Source organism: Arachis duranensis, chromosome 10 (assembly GCF_000817695.3).
Source record: "Arachis duranensis cultivar V14167 chromosome 10, aradu.V14167.gnm2.J7QH, whole genome shotgun sequence".
Classification (NCBI taxonomy): domain Eukaryota; kingdom Viridiplantae; phylum Streptophyta; class Magnoliopsida; order Fabales; family Fabaceae; genus Arachis; species Arachis duranensis.
This window is the reverse complement of record NC_029781.3, coordinates 105846880-105863382: the sequence shown is the minus strand read 5'-3', so window position 1 is coordinate 105863382 and position 16503 is coordinate 105846880. Positions and strand designations below refer to the sequence as shown.

Here is a 16503-nt window from a genome sequence, read left to right as displayed (position 1 = left end):
CTAATTTTAGGATTTTTTGGAAAATAAAAAATAAAAACCTGTTTATTTTCGTCATTTTATTTATTTATGAAAATATAAAATATAAAAAAATTAATCAAAAAAATAATTGAACATTACTATTATTACTTGAAATAAATGAAATAAAAATCTAGTCTTAATAGTTAATAAGATTCATGAATATCCCAAGAAGTGCTACATAATATTATTGATTGATTAATATGTAGAATAACAATAATAGTTCAATTTATTTTTGTAACTAATACAATGAAAGTCCATTCTCTATGCAATTGGGGATTAAGAATATACAAAAGGGGTATTTCAGAAGTTTGCAACATAGCAGCCACTTCAGTGTCAGTGAGATGAATAAAAGCAGCTCCAAATCCGATCATGATTCATGAATGTGGTGTATGTTCATCAGTCAGAATCACTATTGAAATTAATGTTCTCATTTTCCATTGAACCCCCCTCCAATGTGTGGTCACCTGCTTCAGGAAACACCCTTACATCTTCTAAAACATAAGGTTCAACCAATTTCCAGAAGGAAGATGAATTGCTTCCCAGAAAACCAATCCAAAATACCCTCCCTTTCCTCTTTACCTTACAGTCCAAGGACGACAGCCTCCATACATGTACCAGTATGCAAGAACACATGGTGACAACCACCTATGGACAAGTGTTGGAATCGTTGGCTGACCCTTTGACCAAAACTGTTCTGCATAGAAGCCAAATTGAGAGCTCGCAATGGTACAAAACTTGTTTGGTATCTTCTCATTGTCAATGTCCCCACTCGGCTTAAATGAAGGATGCAGCCACTCATAGAACTGGCGATGTATATGACTCTTCAGGACATAATGGTAGCTAGAATTAACCTTAAAATCGAAACGGATAATGTGATTCTTCCTTTGGTCATCAGAATCAATCTGCAAACCACCCAAAAGCAACCCAATTAATATTTCCCTCTGCTCTTTGGTTAGCTTCAGGCTCATTGGTCTTTTAACAACTTTCCTATTCAAGCTCAAGAGATGGTCAAGCTTTTCCATCAAGGGAGCTTCAATATCGTACTTTTTTAGGCACATGAAGTCATAGATCTTTGCAGCCTTCAAGTGATTTCCAGAGGACAGGTATCCACTCAAGATAATGTTGCATGATCGGCCATTAACACCGACAGATCCATCGCGATTCATTTGGTTAAATATATTCTCAGCCTTTTCAAGATTACCAACCTTCACCAATGAATCCAAATATATACTGTATACAGTACAGCTATGACGACATTTCTCCTGGCACTGGAAGAATGCCTCTTCGAGTTTATCATGTAATTCCAAATTGTAGTACATGTTTAGTAAACTAATATAAGATGGTGTCAGTGGCTTCAAACCACTATTCAAAAATTCTGTCATAATGGATTCCGCAGATTCCAATTCTTGTGCTTTGCATAGTATCTCTATTATTTTGTTATATGCTGCAGCACTTGTTGTCTCTAGTTTCTCCTGCATCTCTTTAAATATCTCCAAAGACTTCTTAGGCATACCAACCTTCGAGTAGACTTCCATTTTATACACAAACGCATGAGGCGGGGGATCAATCTCAAGCTGAAGAAGTTTGGACCAAGTCTTCTCAGCTTCCTCCGCGTCCCCCACCTTTGCACAAACCCTCAAGATGGATATTAGCACCTCCCCTCCCTGCTCAATTCCGGCACGTACCATCTCTTCCCTTATTTCGTCTATCCGTTCTTTATCTACAGAATCCTGATAACTATGCAGCCAAATTAAGCCACCATAAATATCTTTATGCACTTGAAAACCGCTTGTAACCAAATGATGATATACAAACTCAGCTTGCCTAAGGTAATGTTTCGAAAGCATCCCGGGTTTGCTGACAAGAGCTTTGAAGAGGGAATTATGCAAGCTGAGACGAGGCTGGTAACCACCCAACTGAATCATACGATTGTAAATGCTGCATGCTTCATCCAAACAACCTTGAACAGGAGCACTAAGATAAGCAACAACTAATATATGGAAAGTTGACTCACTAGGAACACGACCTTGATTGATAATATCATCAAATACCTCGCGGCACTTTGAAAACTTTCGGTCTCTACCAAGATAATCAGCTAGCTTAGTGGCAAGAGCAAAATCAAATCGGTACCAACTCTGTTGCATCATCCACTTGTATACCTTGAGATTGAATTAAAGCAATTAAATTTCCCAACAAGTAAATAAGAGTTGCAGTAATAAGGAATTAAGTGTGAAGAGGAAAAGTGAACTGACCCTAAAAGCAGTTTCATTCTCGCGAATGCGCATGCAATGGACGGCGAGATACGTGGCATCTTCCTGCCTCATCCATTTCCTCTGCCCATTCAGTATCTTCACAGCCGTCGACTTGTGAGCCGGAAGGTCCTTGCACAGCCACGCCAGCCTCGCCCTTCGCCACTCCTCCGGCAGCTCATTCAGCTCCTTCACCTCCACCTCCGCCGCGCTTGACACCTTCCTCATATCTTCCGCCGCCCCCGCGCTTCTCTCGAATTCGAACGCCTCGATTTCCGGCAGCATCGATTCATACTCTTCTTCTTGTTGTTGTACGGAGGCGGCGGAAGTGCCGGAGGAAGCGGAGAGGCGGGGAAATTGGCGGGGACGGCGGGAAAGTAATGGAAGTGCGCATGGAGAAAGAGGAAGAGGACTTAAGATTATTGTTAGGGTTAGACAAACACTTGAAGCTCTTTACTTTTCACTCTTATCTATCTCAGTCTCATCACCATCTTCTTCTTCTTCTTTGCTTCTTTCTACTCTGCAATCCCCCCAATCACTTCAAAAAAAAAAAATTTTGGAGTTATCTTTTTTGGTTTTGACCATTTAACGGGATTATCTAAACTCTAAAGTAAGTTTTGTTCATCCAAAAAGTTCGAGGTTTTAATACCCAGAAAATCTCTTACAAAGGGTTAAAAATTCTTACTTCTTCTAACAAACTATAATTGTCGGATAAGATTTCTAAACTCATAAAGTACAAGTTAATTAGTTTTAGATTTAGACAATAGAGTTTATATAGGATGAGAATTACATATTTAATTGTAATTAATTTTTTATTTTATTAATTTATAAAATTTAATTTTGGAGGATCTAAATTTATAATGGTAGTTATTTGCACACTAATTGAATTAAATAAATTAGGAATTAATTATAAAATTATTTTTTAAGATACTTTCTCAAAGTTATAGTGTAAATGTTCTATTATTGTGTGAAAAGTAAATTAAAAAATGGGAGGTAGTGATGAGGATGGGAAGGTTGGGATGCTACTAGTGAAATGGGAGGTAATAATGGCTCTTAGAAAGGCGAGTGGTTTGGAAGTGGGAGATGCAGTGATTAGAAATACAATTTTACTATTTAAGTGGTGGTGGAGGTTTTCGAAAGAAAATTAGCTTTTGTGGAAGAGAGTTGTATGCTCTTGTCATTAGCATGAATTTTTCTGAGATGCTGTGTGGCGTCCTTACAAGAAGGGGTCCTTAGAAGGATATTTGTCAGCTCTAAATCAGGGATCCACGAATCAGAAAAAAAATGACCAGAGACTTGTCTATGGATGTAGAAAATGGCAGAACAATCCGGTTTGGGAGGATGACTGGTTACCTAGTGGTATGTTGAAAGAGAAGTTTCTAAGACTTTTCTCGATTTCAAACCTTAAAGAATCTGTTATAGGGGACTATGTGTTTTGGGATGGGTTAGATTGGATATGGAGCTTCCAGTGAAGGAGAAGGTTATTCCAATGGGAGTTGGATCTTTTACACCAACTCCATAAAGTCTTGTAGTCTGTAAGGCTAACAACTGAGAGAGAGGACATGGTGGTCTGAAAATTTGATAAAACTGGTATTTTTTCTACTAACTCCTTTGTGCAGATGTTGCAGGAAGCAGTTCTGTCGAAGGAAATAACAAGCTATAGTTTCACTAGTGCTATTTGGAGGGATTTCGTCCCGCCAAGGGTCGAGTTATTTTCTTGGTTTGTATTGGTTGAGATGGTGAATACTAAGGAATGACTAAGCAGATTAGGTGTCATTGATCAGCATGATAATATGTGTGTTTTATGCTGTAAGTCTGTTGAGTCTGTTTTTCTTCTATTTATTGGCTGTGAGCTCACGTGGTAAGTGTAGTGTGCTTGACTTTTCGCTCTTGGAAGGATATGGACTATGTCAGGTACACTAAAGCAACACTTTGAGAGCTAGACGAATGCTTTACATAGAAAGAATGAGAGGAAGAGATGGTTCGTGGGATTCTTTATTGTCTTTTGGCTAATTTGACTAGAAAGAAATGGTAAAGTCTTCAATAATCAAGTCTCAGGTGTGGTGGAAATTATAAATAGGTCGTTTATGCTAACGAGTGATTTGGTGGTGAATCTTTTATCTGATATTGATGTGTATTTTGAGTTGTCTTCTTTTGTTACTAGATTTGTATTTCACCCTTGATGTGTTGAGTATTTTTTACTTAAAAAAAAATGTTTAGTTGTCTCTTCTCTAGCTTCTCTTATACTGGTGTGGACTAAATGATGAAAATAAAATTTGGATTTGATTAAGGGTACTTTAAGGAATTAATAAAAGAAAATATTTAATAAAATATGACAAAAAAAACAATTGCTCTTAAAATAGGGCAAAATTATTTGTCAATTAAAGAAATTAGATTAATAAAATTGAGTTAATAAATAAATAATGATCAAATAATAAATTTTAATGATCTTTTAATAATTTTTTTATAATTGAATTTTTTAAAACGTTTATTATGTGAATAATGTAAAAATAAAAAATATCAATTAAAAAGTGGCATATATCTACTCCTACTTGAGCGTCTGAAATGAATTTCTCTTTAACTTTAATATCAGTATCTCTTTTCTATTAAACTCCCAATTTCCAAAGTATTTTAGAAACTCTTCATTACTATTCATCTAGATCCTTACCAATCTCAACAAATTTTTTAGACCAAATAAATAGAGTTGGAGTTTTTACTCAATAATTTGTCATTGGGAATTGGGCATTTTATTTCCCGGAAAAGACGATGAAGATTATTTCCGTGATGCTTGTTTCAGACACAAATGACAAATCTAATTTTCTCTCTTTCTTCATTCTTCATTGTTATTGCCCCCACAAGAGGATTAAAAAAGAATAAAAATATAAAGAAATTAGAAATTACATTGATTTATGACGCATGCATGTAATAATAAAATATAAGTGAAAGGTGTGGATAAAATCAAAGACCAACAAAGAAAGAAAGACAAAGCAGCACCATCTACTCTGACACACCAAAGAGAAACACTTAATAAATAATTTATTTAAATTAATAATATAAGAGGGGGGTTCACACTTTCACAAGTTCACATTCACGAGCTTATCACCGTGTTTTCTTTTTTTTTTATTTAATTTTATTTTCCAACTTCAACTTCAAAGTTCAGCTTCCCAGCTTCAACCACTGCTTCCACTCCAAACCAAGTTCCCATTTTTGGTTTGGAATCTCACAAGCTTGACCACTATAAAGCTTCAATCTTCTATTTGGTTGATCTAATCTTTTATTTTTGCCTTTCATCCTTGACATGATTGGTATCTCAATGTGAAAATTGGGTTTTTATAGTTTTTGTATTTTAACCAAAAATTGGGAATGGATCGACCTGGAGGTGGTGCAGTGAATGTTGGTGTTGGAATGGATATGGCGATCATGCACGAGAGTGAAAGGTATGAACTTGTTCGTGATATTGGCTCTGGCAATTTTGGGGTGGCAAGGCTTATGAGAGATAAGCACACTAATGAGCTTGTTGCTGTCAAATATATTGAGAGAGGTGATAAGGTTTGAGCTTCGAATTTCTTTCTGATTCCTCTTTTTGTTCTTGTCTATTAATTGTTATTGCTTTGTGTTTGGTTTGTGTGTATTAGTGAGGGTCATGAACTCATGATTTGGCAGTTGAGTTATTGACTTTCAATTTTAATGTCAAAGATCATCCCTTTTTTGCTTATTTTTGTTACTTGAAAGCTTTTGTTGATTTGTATAATAGTTTTAAGCTGAGATTACTCTGCAATCAGTACGATTTTGACAGATTTGCTGGTAATTGCAATTGATATTGGACATAATTAACTGATCTTGTTGTGCTGTTGACTGTTGAGTGAATTGATGTTAAGTTATTAACTTCAATTTCTCTTAACAGATAGATGAAAATGTGAGAAGGGAGATTATAAATCACAGATCACTGAGGCATCCAAATATTGTTAGATTCAAAGAGGTCTGCTATCTGTATACTCCCAATGAATTGTTCTATTTAGTCCTACTTAAGCTGTAATTTGATAAGTTTTCTTACTGGGCGAGTATAGGTCATATTAACCCCTACACATTTGGCTATTGTGATGGAATATGCTGCTGGTGGAGAGCTATTTGAGCGAATATGCAATGCAGGACGGTTTAATGAGGATGAGGTTCTTATCTACTGCATTTGTTTAGTTGCATCATACTGCTGTTGCCATTATATGTTATATAATGCCTATTATTAATAATTTTTCGTTTCAGGCGCGCTTCTTCTTCCAACAACTTATCTCAGGGGTTAGCTACTGTCATGCAATGGTATGCAAGTTCGGTACTTTCGTGCATTTGTCTCACGGAATATATAGGCGAGAAGTCTAACCTGAATTTCTCTGTTTATCTTCTTTAATGCAGCAAGTATGTCATCGTGACTTGAAGTTAGAGAACACATTACTAGATGGCAGTCCAGCTCCTCGATTAAAGATATGTGATTTTGGGTATTCTAAGGTCGGCCTCTTTTTTCTTGCTGCTTTTATCTGTTGAACATCTTCGGTTAATGGAAATTTTAGTTTCCTCCAAGATCAAGCAAATTTCTTTCTCTGATAAAATTTGTGATATCTATAACACAAATCTTTGCTGTTTTTCTTTTGCAGTCCTCAGTGCTACATTCACAACCAAAATCTACAGTTGGTACCCCTGCGTACATCGCTCCGGAAGTTCTACTCAGGAAGGAATATGATGGCAAGGTATTTTGCTGTTGTGAGGCCAAATAAATATATCACTGTGAAATTCTAATAATTTCCAATTGAGATGTACTTCGATTAGCTTCTGTGTCTGCAGATTTTTTATTTCCATCTTATTACACCTTCTGAACACATCCATCTGCTAATTGGTACAATCTGCCAACTTCTTTTCAAGGAAAGCATTTTATGTGTTGTTCACTTGTTTAGCATCATGCTGTCATCCACTTGATTTGTTTAATATAATTGGATCACGACTGCATTAAGATCTACTATATAACCTTCAGCATAGTACAAGTGGTTCTATGCTTGTCATACTTCAAATATTAGATGTTAATGCACAATAACTGCATTTTTAGGCTGGCTAGCTTTGTTTTTCTTCTTTACTAATGCTTTACGCTGATGCTGCTACTCGATTATGGCTCAGATTGCGGATGTGTGGTCTTGTGGTGTGACCTTATATGTCATGTTGGTGGGCTCATACCCTTTTGAGGATCCAGACGAACCAAAAAATTTCCAGAAGACAATTCATGTAGCCTTTTGCATCCTTTCTGGTTAATGCGGTAATATTATTGAATTCCTTTTCTAAAACTGTTGATTTTTGCTTGCAGAGAATTCTGAAAGTCCAGTACTCAATTCCTGACAGCATTAGCATATCACCTGAATGCCGTCATCTGATTTCAAGGATCTTTGTCGCCGACCCTGCACAGGTCAGTTTCTATCATGACATTTTCCCTATGAAACTTATGTTCTTTACTAATATACATTTTCCTTAGACCGTTAAAATGAAATGGATTTTAAATGTTCTAATCTACAATTTTGCTGCATTTTCTTTGTTTTCTTCTCTTGTTGCTGTGCACATGTGGCATTAACATTGCAGTTGGAAACTAATGTTCTTTTAAAAGCAGAGAATAAACATTCCTGAGATTAGAAACCATCTGTGGTTCTTGAAGAACCTCCCAGCTGATCTCATGGTTGACTATACAAACACCCAGTTTGAGGAGCCTGAGCAACCAATGCAGAGCATTGAAGAAATCATGCAGTTAATTGCCGAGGCTACAATTCCCGCAGCCGGAACTCAGTCTCTGAACCGTTATCTAAACGGCAGCTTGGATATTGACGACATGGACGAAGACTTAGAGCTCGATGATCCCGACCTTGATATCGATAGCAGTGGAGAAATAGTTTATGCAATGTAAGCATGTTGAAGAAAAAGGAAAATTGGCTTATTGGACCAATTTTAATGTTTAAATATCTTGGGGTTTAACTTGTACAGGGTGTAGAATATGTAGTTGAAGAAAAAGTTTTTAATTCAAGAAGCAAGAGTACTGTACTATAATGTTTTATGAGATCCATCCTGCTTTGCTTGTATTTTGTGATCTTTGTTGATTACATATGGTGCTCTATATATTTATTGTGTTATCTTGCACATCTTCAACCTTCATGGAAGTAATGCTTTTTTCTTTTCATATGATCACTTGATCACTTATTGATTATTTTCTGGCATCTATCACGAGTTGTGATCCCCCTGCTATGAATTTGATGCTGTTTAATCCATGCTTAATCAGTGCTTTGCTCATGTGAAAAAAATGAACAGTTTAGGTTTTCTAATGCTTGAAAATTAAGTAGTGAAGTGCATAATGGATGAAAACTTAGCGCTTTTTTTACTCATCAAAATATAAAAGCAAATTACCGTTGGGTATGTCCTTCTGTGTTAGAAGTTAGAACTTAGAACTTCGAATGGAAAGCATTCTTATCCAAATGGTCCTATTTGTATTTGGCATTCTTATCCAAATTACCCTTTTGAATAATCTTTTTTTTTTCCTCACCAGCTTTTGCTTTTGTCATTTTGGGTAATACCATCTCGTATATCATAATAACTATCATTATCACAATAAAGAATAACAAGAATAAAATTAAAAAGGGGATAACTTCAAAAAATTTGTTATATAAAGATTAAATTCAAAATAAAATAGTATGTACATGAATTGGATATTTAAACCCATAAGACATTTCTAATTATTCAAAATTTCAAATCAATGTGGGAACCAAATTAACTAAGACTCAAATCGGCATTGGATGGTGCCTTGAATAAGATTACTTTAAACGAAAGACATTATTGAAGAGTTTAAAATGAAAAACTCCAACAAATGATGACACCAGTAGATTAGAAATAGAGTTTCACTGCTTAATGATCTCACTAGAAGGGCAACTCAAATAGAATTCCCGAGTTTACTGAGCTGAAAATTGGATACAAGCTCCATATGAACATGCCACATTGACCAGAAAATAAAAACAGAAAGAAATGTCATCCCAGAAACTTCTCCTTACACAAAAGTTGAGTTGCCAGTCACATCTACTTCTCAAGTACAGCTTGCTACATGCTGGTAAATTGTAATGCCTATAAACCTATTTATCTGGCTCATCCAGTTCCAATAGAATCAAATTTGTCATTCCCCTGAAACATAGTAATCAAGCATAGCTTTCTACATCTTTCTCAACAAAGACAGTTGTAATTTCAACAAGATTCTGAAGGACTGCCTAGTGCTCCAATTGAATTTTCATGGGTAATGCCAAGTGTCTGCAGTATCGAAAATACAAGTTAATAATTAATTTATCAATAACATTTCTAATAAGCATCTGAAGTCAATCACAAGATCTTGACATGTATATATATCATATAATGATAGTATCAATTTACCATATATTCCCATATATATGACAAGATCAATATCCACAAAAGACAAAACATAGTATTTAGTTATTTACACATCAGAGAGAAAAGCAATTATCATAGCCTTGTAAAGACCCAAATCACAATTTTTCATACATGCAGTGGATTCGGAGATATGAAATATAGAAAAAATTGATGGTACTTACTGCATAAATTGTTCTTCAGGTTGGTGTCATAGCTCAGGGTGTGTACTAACTATCATATGTAGAATCTGATATCTTCAATGCTTTTTGAGGCCTTCTGTACCACATAATTGCGAACCACAGCGTCCTTAAGAGAACACCATTTACAAAATGAGGAATGATTATGCGTCCCCAATAAGGGTAATATGGACCGGGCAATTTGATTAATGTGAAGAAAATTGCAATTGCAAGTAAATGCCATGGAACTTCTGCATCCTGAAAACCAAACTAGTTTAAATCAGGAAAGTCAACCAGGACTTAAACATGATCTTGTGACATAATACCAATTTAAGCCCCTAACAGACCTGCCCAGTAATACAAGGCTAGCATCTAGGGGTATTCACATATATCATTAAGACAAGCTAGATGCTAGTATTGGAATTTGGAATCCACAGTAAACGGGCACAAAGGGAAAATCTATTGAAATCATTGTGTTGTTAATTCATTATCACATATCTGCAATGTGAAAAACTTCATAAGAAGCATGCTTCCTTGTTAGCAATTCAAACCACAGAGGCAATGTGGCTACTCAAATCCTTTTGGAAGGAAAAAAAAGTAATGGAAGAATGCTCTATGGAACTCAAGTATCACACCTGTTTTTTCAGAATTCGGAAACTATCTAGTATCTACCAAAAATAAAACAGTTTAATGCTCCATTCAACTATTCTATCTAATATCTAGATTACAGAATGGTACATAATCAATGATTTTTACCTTTAGTCGTGGAGATAATTCTAAAGCAGTCTTCTTAAGGACCCCAGCAACAGCAACACCAAAGAGAAATGGAATAGGAACAAGAGCCAGCTTCCTTTCATGTCCACAGTAAGATAACTCACTAATGGAGGTAACTATGAACACAGGTACAGCTAGGTATTTTACTACAGCCAAAACGAGATCAAGAATGAGTTGAATGAAGTTGTCCAAGGCTCTATTCCACGGGAATTTCTTCACCGGCTCGGGTGAACTGTCCCAAAGCCTTTGTGCCTTGTCTCTTAATTGGTTCAATTTTATCTTCCCATGGTCATCTGATTGCTGTGCAGACATATTATTCATAACACACAAGATCTTTGGGCGTGTCTTCAAAGAAGCAGAAAATGTCTTAACACTTAAATTCTTCTGAACAGAGCATGATGAAACCTGCCACGGTACAAAGGAGAGTTTTCAGCAGATGAAGCCAATTCAGCAGACTATAATCTATGAATGCCTTAGCTAATTGTACCCTAAACTGCAAAAAGAAATCATTTCTAAACGGAGTGTAAATTTTGTCAAATATTCATAATGTTCAAACCAAATAATAACTAGCACTTTTCAGATTTGACTAATTCCATAATACACAATCACAAACAAACAAAGAAATAATATATGTAAATAATTATTTACACTTATCATTTGATTACTGTAAACTGTTATAACAGAATGACCGAATTCAAGAGTGTAAAAATTAAGCCTCTTTTTTCTTTTTTCAAATATGCATACGGAACACCTTTCATTCAGATTACAAGATAATATGAACACTGTAGTAAGAAAAGAAGCTCTACCAGCAACTGAAACAATGGGTTTTGTAGTTTAATTTAATAATATAAATAATAACAGAATAGGAAGCTTAAAGCATAAAGAGAAATGCAAAAGGGTGAAGAAAGGCGCACCTTGAATCCCAGGAAACGAGAGGAAGAGTTAGGAGACAGAAGGTGAGAGGGAGAGGGGAGAAGAGCAGCCATGTTTGTGTGAATTCCAAAGATGAAAACTTGAAAACCGAATCAATTCAATTCTACTCTTTGGGCTGAACACTACACACTCAGTTCAACAAAATGAGGTGCTTTCTCACACGTTTTTGCAGATAGCACATGTATAGCGTATACAGGGTATTTTATTTAAATAGATATGAAAAAAAAATAATTCATAAAAAATTATCAAAATACATATGAATTTGCTTTTTTATTAGAAAAATTCCTATAAAATACTTTTAGTATCAACTTTATTTAATAATACACAATTATATTAATTATTTTAAATAATTTAACTCTATACCATTAAATATTTATATATAACTCGTTTGTATTGTTGGAAATTTAATTTAAAAAAAATATGAATTCCTTTGTTACAAGTGATGATTATAAATGCATTCATATTTAGTTATTTGCTATTGTTGGTTGAAGTGATATTAGATGTTAGATTTGATTGTCTTTAATTTTATGAGTTAAATATCAAAACCTGTTCTAAATATTTAATATTCAACTATTTTAAAATTAAATGTGTTAAACTATTATCATAATTATGACATGATGTAATCTTCATAGAAAAAAAAATTATATATTAACACAATTATAAGTAACTTAACTACTAAGATAAATTTTATATTAATTTCTAAATTATCACTTGCTAAATTATTTTCTATGAAGGGAGCCACTTAGATAAAGATGTCAAAAATATCTTTTTTTTTAAAGATATTTTTAAAAATTAAAATTTAACATAGATTTTTAAAATTAATATATATAATAAGAGTATTTTAGTCATTTTATATAATAAAGATATTGTAATTATTTTTAATAAAAATAATATTAATTTAAACGAATTCAAAATTTGATTCACTATTTTTTAATCAAATTAATTTGTCTGACATAATTTTAACAAAAATAACATAATTTAAATAATTATATATGTTAAATTTTAATTATTAAAAAATATTTAAAAAAAAAGACATTTTCTGCGTCTTTACAAGAACATCCCTCTTATAAAATGTTCATAGTCATCAAGCGTAAGTTTTATTAATGGATTCTTATATAATAGACTAATAGTTGACCTATTTGTTTGTTATTGGTAGTCTTGCAATTCGTTATTAGAAATTCTTATACCTACATATTCTCATTTAATATTGATTATTGTAGGGTTACTTATTTAGCTAATAAAATATCAGTTAATGCAATTTAAATTTTTTAAAATAAAAAAGTTGATAAAGTGATAAATTGAGATTAAATTAACATAATAAAATATATATTTAATAAAAATTATAAAATTAATAGTAAATTCTTCCTTTTATTATTTTTTACTAACTTTTCACTTTAAAGGATTTAAATTGATAATCTTGTTAGATTTGACGTCCAATTAATCCAAACCGTTTGTTTTCTCATGATGGAGCGCAATAATTCCAAAGTAATCCCAGAGAAAGCTGCCAAGCATTTGCTTGTACTTTTTCAGTTATATTTTAAGAAAAAGTATAGCGGGATTGATTTTATAAACACCGCGTACTCTGACTCTCCACTCATTGCTTGCAACCCCTTCCTTCAAACACTCTGTTTTACTTTCATCTTTTTCCTTCGGCACTTGAGAGAGATGGCTGAACAAATCCCCCATGGTGTTGCCACTTCACTCATCAACAAGATTGCTTCACTTGCCTTTCGTGAAATCGGGAGGATCTATGGAGTCATGGATGACCTTGAGAAGCTGAAGGACACTTTGGAATCCATCAGACTCGTGCTTTCTGATGCTGAGCTCAAACAAGGCCAGGATGCTACTGTTGCCCACTGGATCAAAAGGTTCAAACAAGTGCTCTATGATGCTGATGACTTGCTTGATGACATCTTCATCAAAGACTTGCGCCGCAAAAGAATGAGTCAGGTGCGTGGCTTCTTTTCCAAATCTGTGAATCCAATTCTTTTCCGTGCTAAGTTAGCTCGTAAGATTGAGAATATTCGAAAGGAGTTTAATAATGTTGCTGAAGAGATGTCTAAGTTGAACCTGAATCAGAGTTCGGTAATTCTTAAGCAAGATGAGTGTGCGTGGAGGGAAACAAGTTCTTCCGTTTTGCAATCAGAGATAGTTGGAAGGGAAGAGAATAAGAGTGACATTGTTAACTTGCTGAAGCAAACCCATCCAAACCAAAATGTTTCTTTAATTGTTGTTGTTGGTATGGGGGGTTTAGGCAAGACAGCCCTTGCTCAGCTCGTGTACAATGCTGCTAAAGACCAGAAACTCTTTCAGAAATACATGTGGGTGTGTGTTTCAGAAGATTTCAAGGTGAAAACTGTTTTGAAGAAGATGCTGGAGTCCTTGGGGAAGGACGCTGGTGGTGACTCAATAGAGGCCCTACAACAGAAGTTGCGAGAAGAATTGAATGGGCAAAATTATATGCTTGTGCTTGATGACGTGTGGAATGAAGATCATTCAAAGTGGAGTGATTTAAGAACTCATTTGATGTGCGGAGGTCAAGGCAGTAAGCTATTAGTAACGACTCGTAGTACATTGGTTTCTCAAGCAATGGGTATTGACGAGCCGTATGTTTTGAGTGGTTTGACAGATGAGCAATCATGGACATTGCTAAAGAACCTGACATTTGGTGAAGATAGCAGCAGAATGAGCTCTGAATTGCAATCAATCGGAGAGGAAATTGCAAAGAAGTGTAAAGGAGTGCCATTGGCGATCAAAACAATAGGAGGGTTCTTACGGACAAGGGTTGAAGAAATTGATCAATGGTCAAGTCTTTTGCATGGTGCTATTTGGAGGTTATGCGAAGAAGAGAAGAGTATCATGCCGGTGCTAAATTTGAGTTACTTAAACTTGCGTCCTGAACTAAGACAATGTTTTGCTTATTGTTGTCTATATCAAAAGGATTCGGTAATCCAAAAGGATGAATTGATTCAATTCTGGATGGCTCAAGGTTATCTTGCAAGTCCAATTGAAACACAATCTATAGAAGATGTAGGTAATCAATATGTCAAGATTTTATTAATGAGATCATTTTTTCAGGATGCATCAACAGATGAATACGGTCATATTGAATCCTTCAAAATGCATGATTTGATGCATGATCTTGCAACGTTGGTAGCTGGAAATGATTGTTACTTAGATACGGAGGGAAAAGGAATTGTTGAAAGACCCATGCATGTGTCATTTAAAACTAGCACCGATTGTTCATTGAATGTGTTTGATGTTTGCAAATTACGGACAATCTTCACTGGCAACAGTGATACCAATTTCGTGGCCGAACTCTCTTTTATGAAAAAACTGAAGTGCCTTCGTGCTTTGATATTGTTATTTCATTCTATGACTGAGCTACCAAAGTCCATTGATAAAGTCAAACATTTAAGATATCTTGATCTTTCATACTCTCAAAATCTAAGAAGTTTGCCTGAATCGATTGGCAATCTTGTTTGTTTGCAAACATTAAAACTAAAAGGTTGCAAATCTTTACTTAGTTTACCTGAATCGATTGGCAATCTTGTTTGTTTGCAAACATTAAATGTAAAAGGTTGTGGATCTTTAGTTAGTTTGCCAGAGTCAGTTGGCAATCTTATTTGTTTACAGTCACTGAATTTAAATGATTGTAGGCAACTTGTTTTTCCAACAAAATTTATTACAAAATTGATCAATTTGAAGAAGCTCGACATTGAATATTGTAAAGCCTTTGAAGACGGCATGCCAGTAGGATTGGGGAAATTGATTTCATTGCAATCCTTATCAAGCTTTGTAGTAGGGAATAACAAAAAAGATACAAGTGCCAAATTGAATGAACTGAAAGAGCTTGACCTCAGAGGCAAATTGACCATTGGTAATTTGGATTTGGTAAAGGATGCGGCATCCGAATCTCATGAGACAAATATGAGATCAAAGAAACACATCCAAGACCTTTCTCTGTTATGGGGGCCAAGCTCTGATGATTCCAGTGAATATGAAATAAGAAAGAGTGAGAGCTTGGTGTTATTGGATAATCTTTGTCCCCATCAAAATCTGAGATCACTAGAAGTGGAAGGCTTTCCAGGAGTGAGGTTTTCAGATTGGCTCATCTCGCTAATTCATGTTGTTCGCATATCTCTCCACGATCTTCCCAATTGCAAACATCTCCCACCTTTGGAGAGACTGCCTTGTCTTCGTGAGCTCAAGATTAATTTTATGGGATCGCTGGAGTGGATGGATTATTATGAAAATATTGGTGATGTGTTCTTCCCATCTTTGGAGAAACTCGTAATCGATGACTGTGAGAATCTGAGGGGATGGGAGAAGAATGCAAATGAGACTCAAAACCATCTTTCTCTACCTCCTTTTCCCCGTCTCTCTTTTCTCGTAATTGATGATTGTCCAAAGTTGACCTGCACGCCTTCTTTCCCACACCTCGTTGAGTTGGAGTTAGGATGGGGTAGTAGCGTGAAGCCGATGTTGGAAAGATGTATGGTTAAGCATGACTCTTCATCCATCTCTCCTCTCTCTCATCTCAAGCGCTTGAAGCTTTGGGGAGTTACAGAGATAGAAGCAATGGCAGAGGACTGGATGAAAAACCTCACATCGCTCCAGAGTCTCCACCTTCTTGGATCGTTAACCATTCAGATTCTGTCACGACACTTGCAATATCTTCCTTCTCAACTTCAAGAGTTGGAGATAAGTTTCGATGACGACAAGCTTGACCTCTGGAAACACACACAAGGTCGTGGTCCTCCTCATGCGCTCTCTTCTCTGCAGACAATCATCTTCTTCGATTGTGAGAACATGAAGGCTTTACCAGAGCAGATTGGCAACCTCCAATCACTAAGGCGTTTACAGATTTCCTTTTGCCCTAAATTAGAGTCATTGGATGAAGCTGACCGTTGCCTTCCCAA

At 35.2% G+C, this 16503-nt stretch overlaps 4 protein-coding genes across 12 annotated transcripts in view; 2 read left to right on the top strand and 2 right to left on the bottom strand.

Annotated features, from left to right (window-relative positions):
* Positions 1 to 187: 187 nt before the first annotated feature.
* LOC107471708 (pentatricopeptide repeat-containing protein At2g15820, chloroplastic) lies at positions 188 to 2645 on the bottom strand. Its single transcript, XM_021133571.2, is given in 3 exon segments — positions 188 to 617; positions 620 to 2177; positions 2271 to 2645. Coding segments are annotated over 3 exon segments (2043 nt in total). The 5' UTR covers positions 2553 to 2645; the 3' UTR covers positions 188 to 414.
* Positions 2646 to 5352: 2707 nt separating this feature from the next.
* On the top strand, positions 5353 to 8444 carry LOC107471719 (serine/threonine-protein kinase SRK2E). The gene is made up of 9 exons (XM_016091205.2): positions 5353 to 5816; positions 6172 to 6246; positions 6335 to 6436; positions 6528 to 6581; positions 6675 to 6767; positions 6914 to 7006; positions 7428 to 7532; positions 7612 to 7710; positions 7909 to 8444. The coding sequence occupies exons 1-9, from the start codon at positions 5631 to 5633 to the stop codon at positions 8197 to 8199; spliced, it is 1098 nt and encodes a 365-aa protein (XP_015946691.1). The 5' UTR covers positions 5353 to 5630; the 3' UTR covers positions 8200 to 8444.
* Positions 8445 to 9142: 698 nt separating this feature from the next.
* Positions 9143 to 11744, bottom strand: LOC127739563 (uncharacterized). The gene is made up of 4 exons (XM_016091216.3): positions 11563 to 11744; positions 10631 to 11053; positions 9881 to 10132; positions 9143 to 9581 (listed from the first exon to the last, which is right to left on the bottom strand). Exons 1-3 carry the CDS (start codon positions 11632 to 11634, stop codon positions 9926 to 9928), a joined length of 702 nt encoding a protein of 233 aa, XP_015946702.1. The 5' UTR covers positions 11635 to 11744; the 3' UTR covers positions 9143 to 9581; positions 9881 to 9925.
* A 1423-nt stretch (positions 11745 to 13167) lies between these two features.
* The window catches only part of LOC110272418 (putative disease resistance protein RGA1), a 38916-nt gene continuing 35580 nt past the window's right edge, over positions 13168 to 16503 (top strand). For all 9 annotated transcript variants that reach the window (XM_052255360.1, XM_052255359.1, XM_052255361.1 and 6 more), the window contains exon 1: positions 13168 to 14117. In XM_052255360.1, coding sequence (XP_052111320.1) covers positions 13247 to 14117 — 871 coding nt within the window. In that variant the 5' untranslated portion in view covers positions 13168 to 13246. The remainder of the gene's footprint in view (positions 14118 to 16503) is intronic.

What these genes read in the sequence shown, in the direction of transcription:
- LOC107471719 (XM_016091205.2), top strand. Translation starts at nt 5,631, where the DNA reads ATGGATCGACCTGGAGGTGGTGCAGTGAATGTTGGTGTTGGAATGGAT. An exon ending in GACGGTTTAATGAGGATGAG is followed by an intron (nt 6,437 to 6,527) that starts GTTCTTATCTAC and finishes TTTTCGTTTCAG; the next exon opens with GCGCGCTTCTTCTTCCAACA. An exon ending in TTGTCGCCGACCCTGCACAG is followed by an intron (nt 7,711 to 7,908) that starts GTCAGTTTCTAT and finishes TTTTAAAAGCAG; the next exon opens with AGAATAAACATTCCTGAGAT.
- LOC127739563 (XM_016091216.3), bottom strand. Translation starts at nt 11,634, where the DNA reads ATGGCTGCTCTTCTCCCCTCTCCCTCTCACCTTCTGTCTCCTAACTCT. An exon ending in CTCGTTTCCTGGGATTCAAG is followed by an intron (nt 11,054 to 11,562) that starts GTGCGCCTTTCT and finishes GTACCGTGGCAG; the next exon opens with GTTTCATCATGCTCTGTTCA. An exon ending in AATTATCTCCACGACTAAAG is followed by an intron (nt 10,133 to 10,630) that starts GTAAAAATCATT and finishes TTTGGTTTTCAG; the next exon opens with GATGCAGAAGTTCCATGGCA.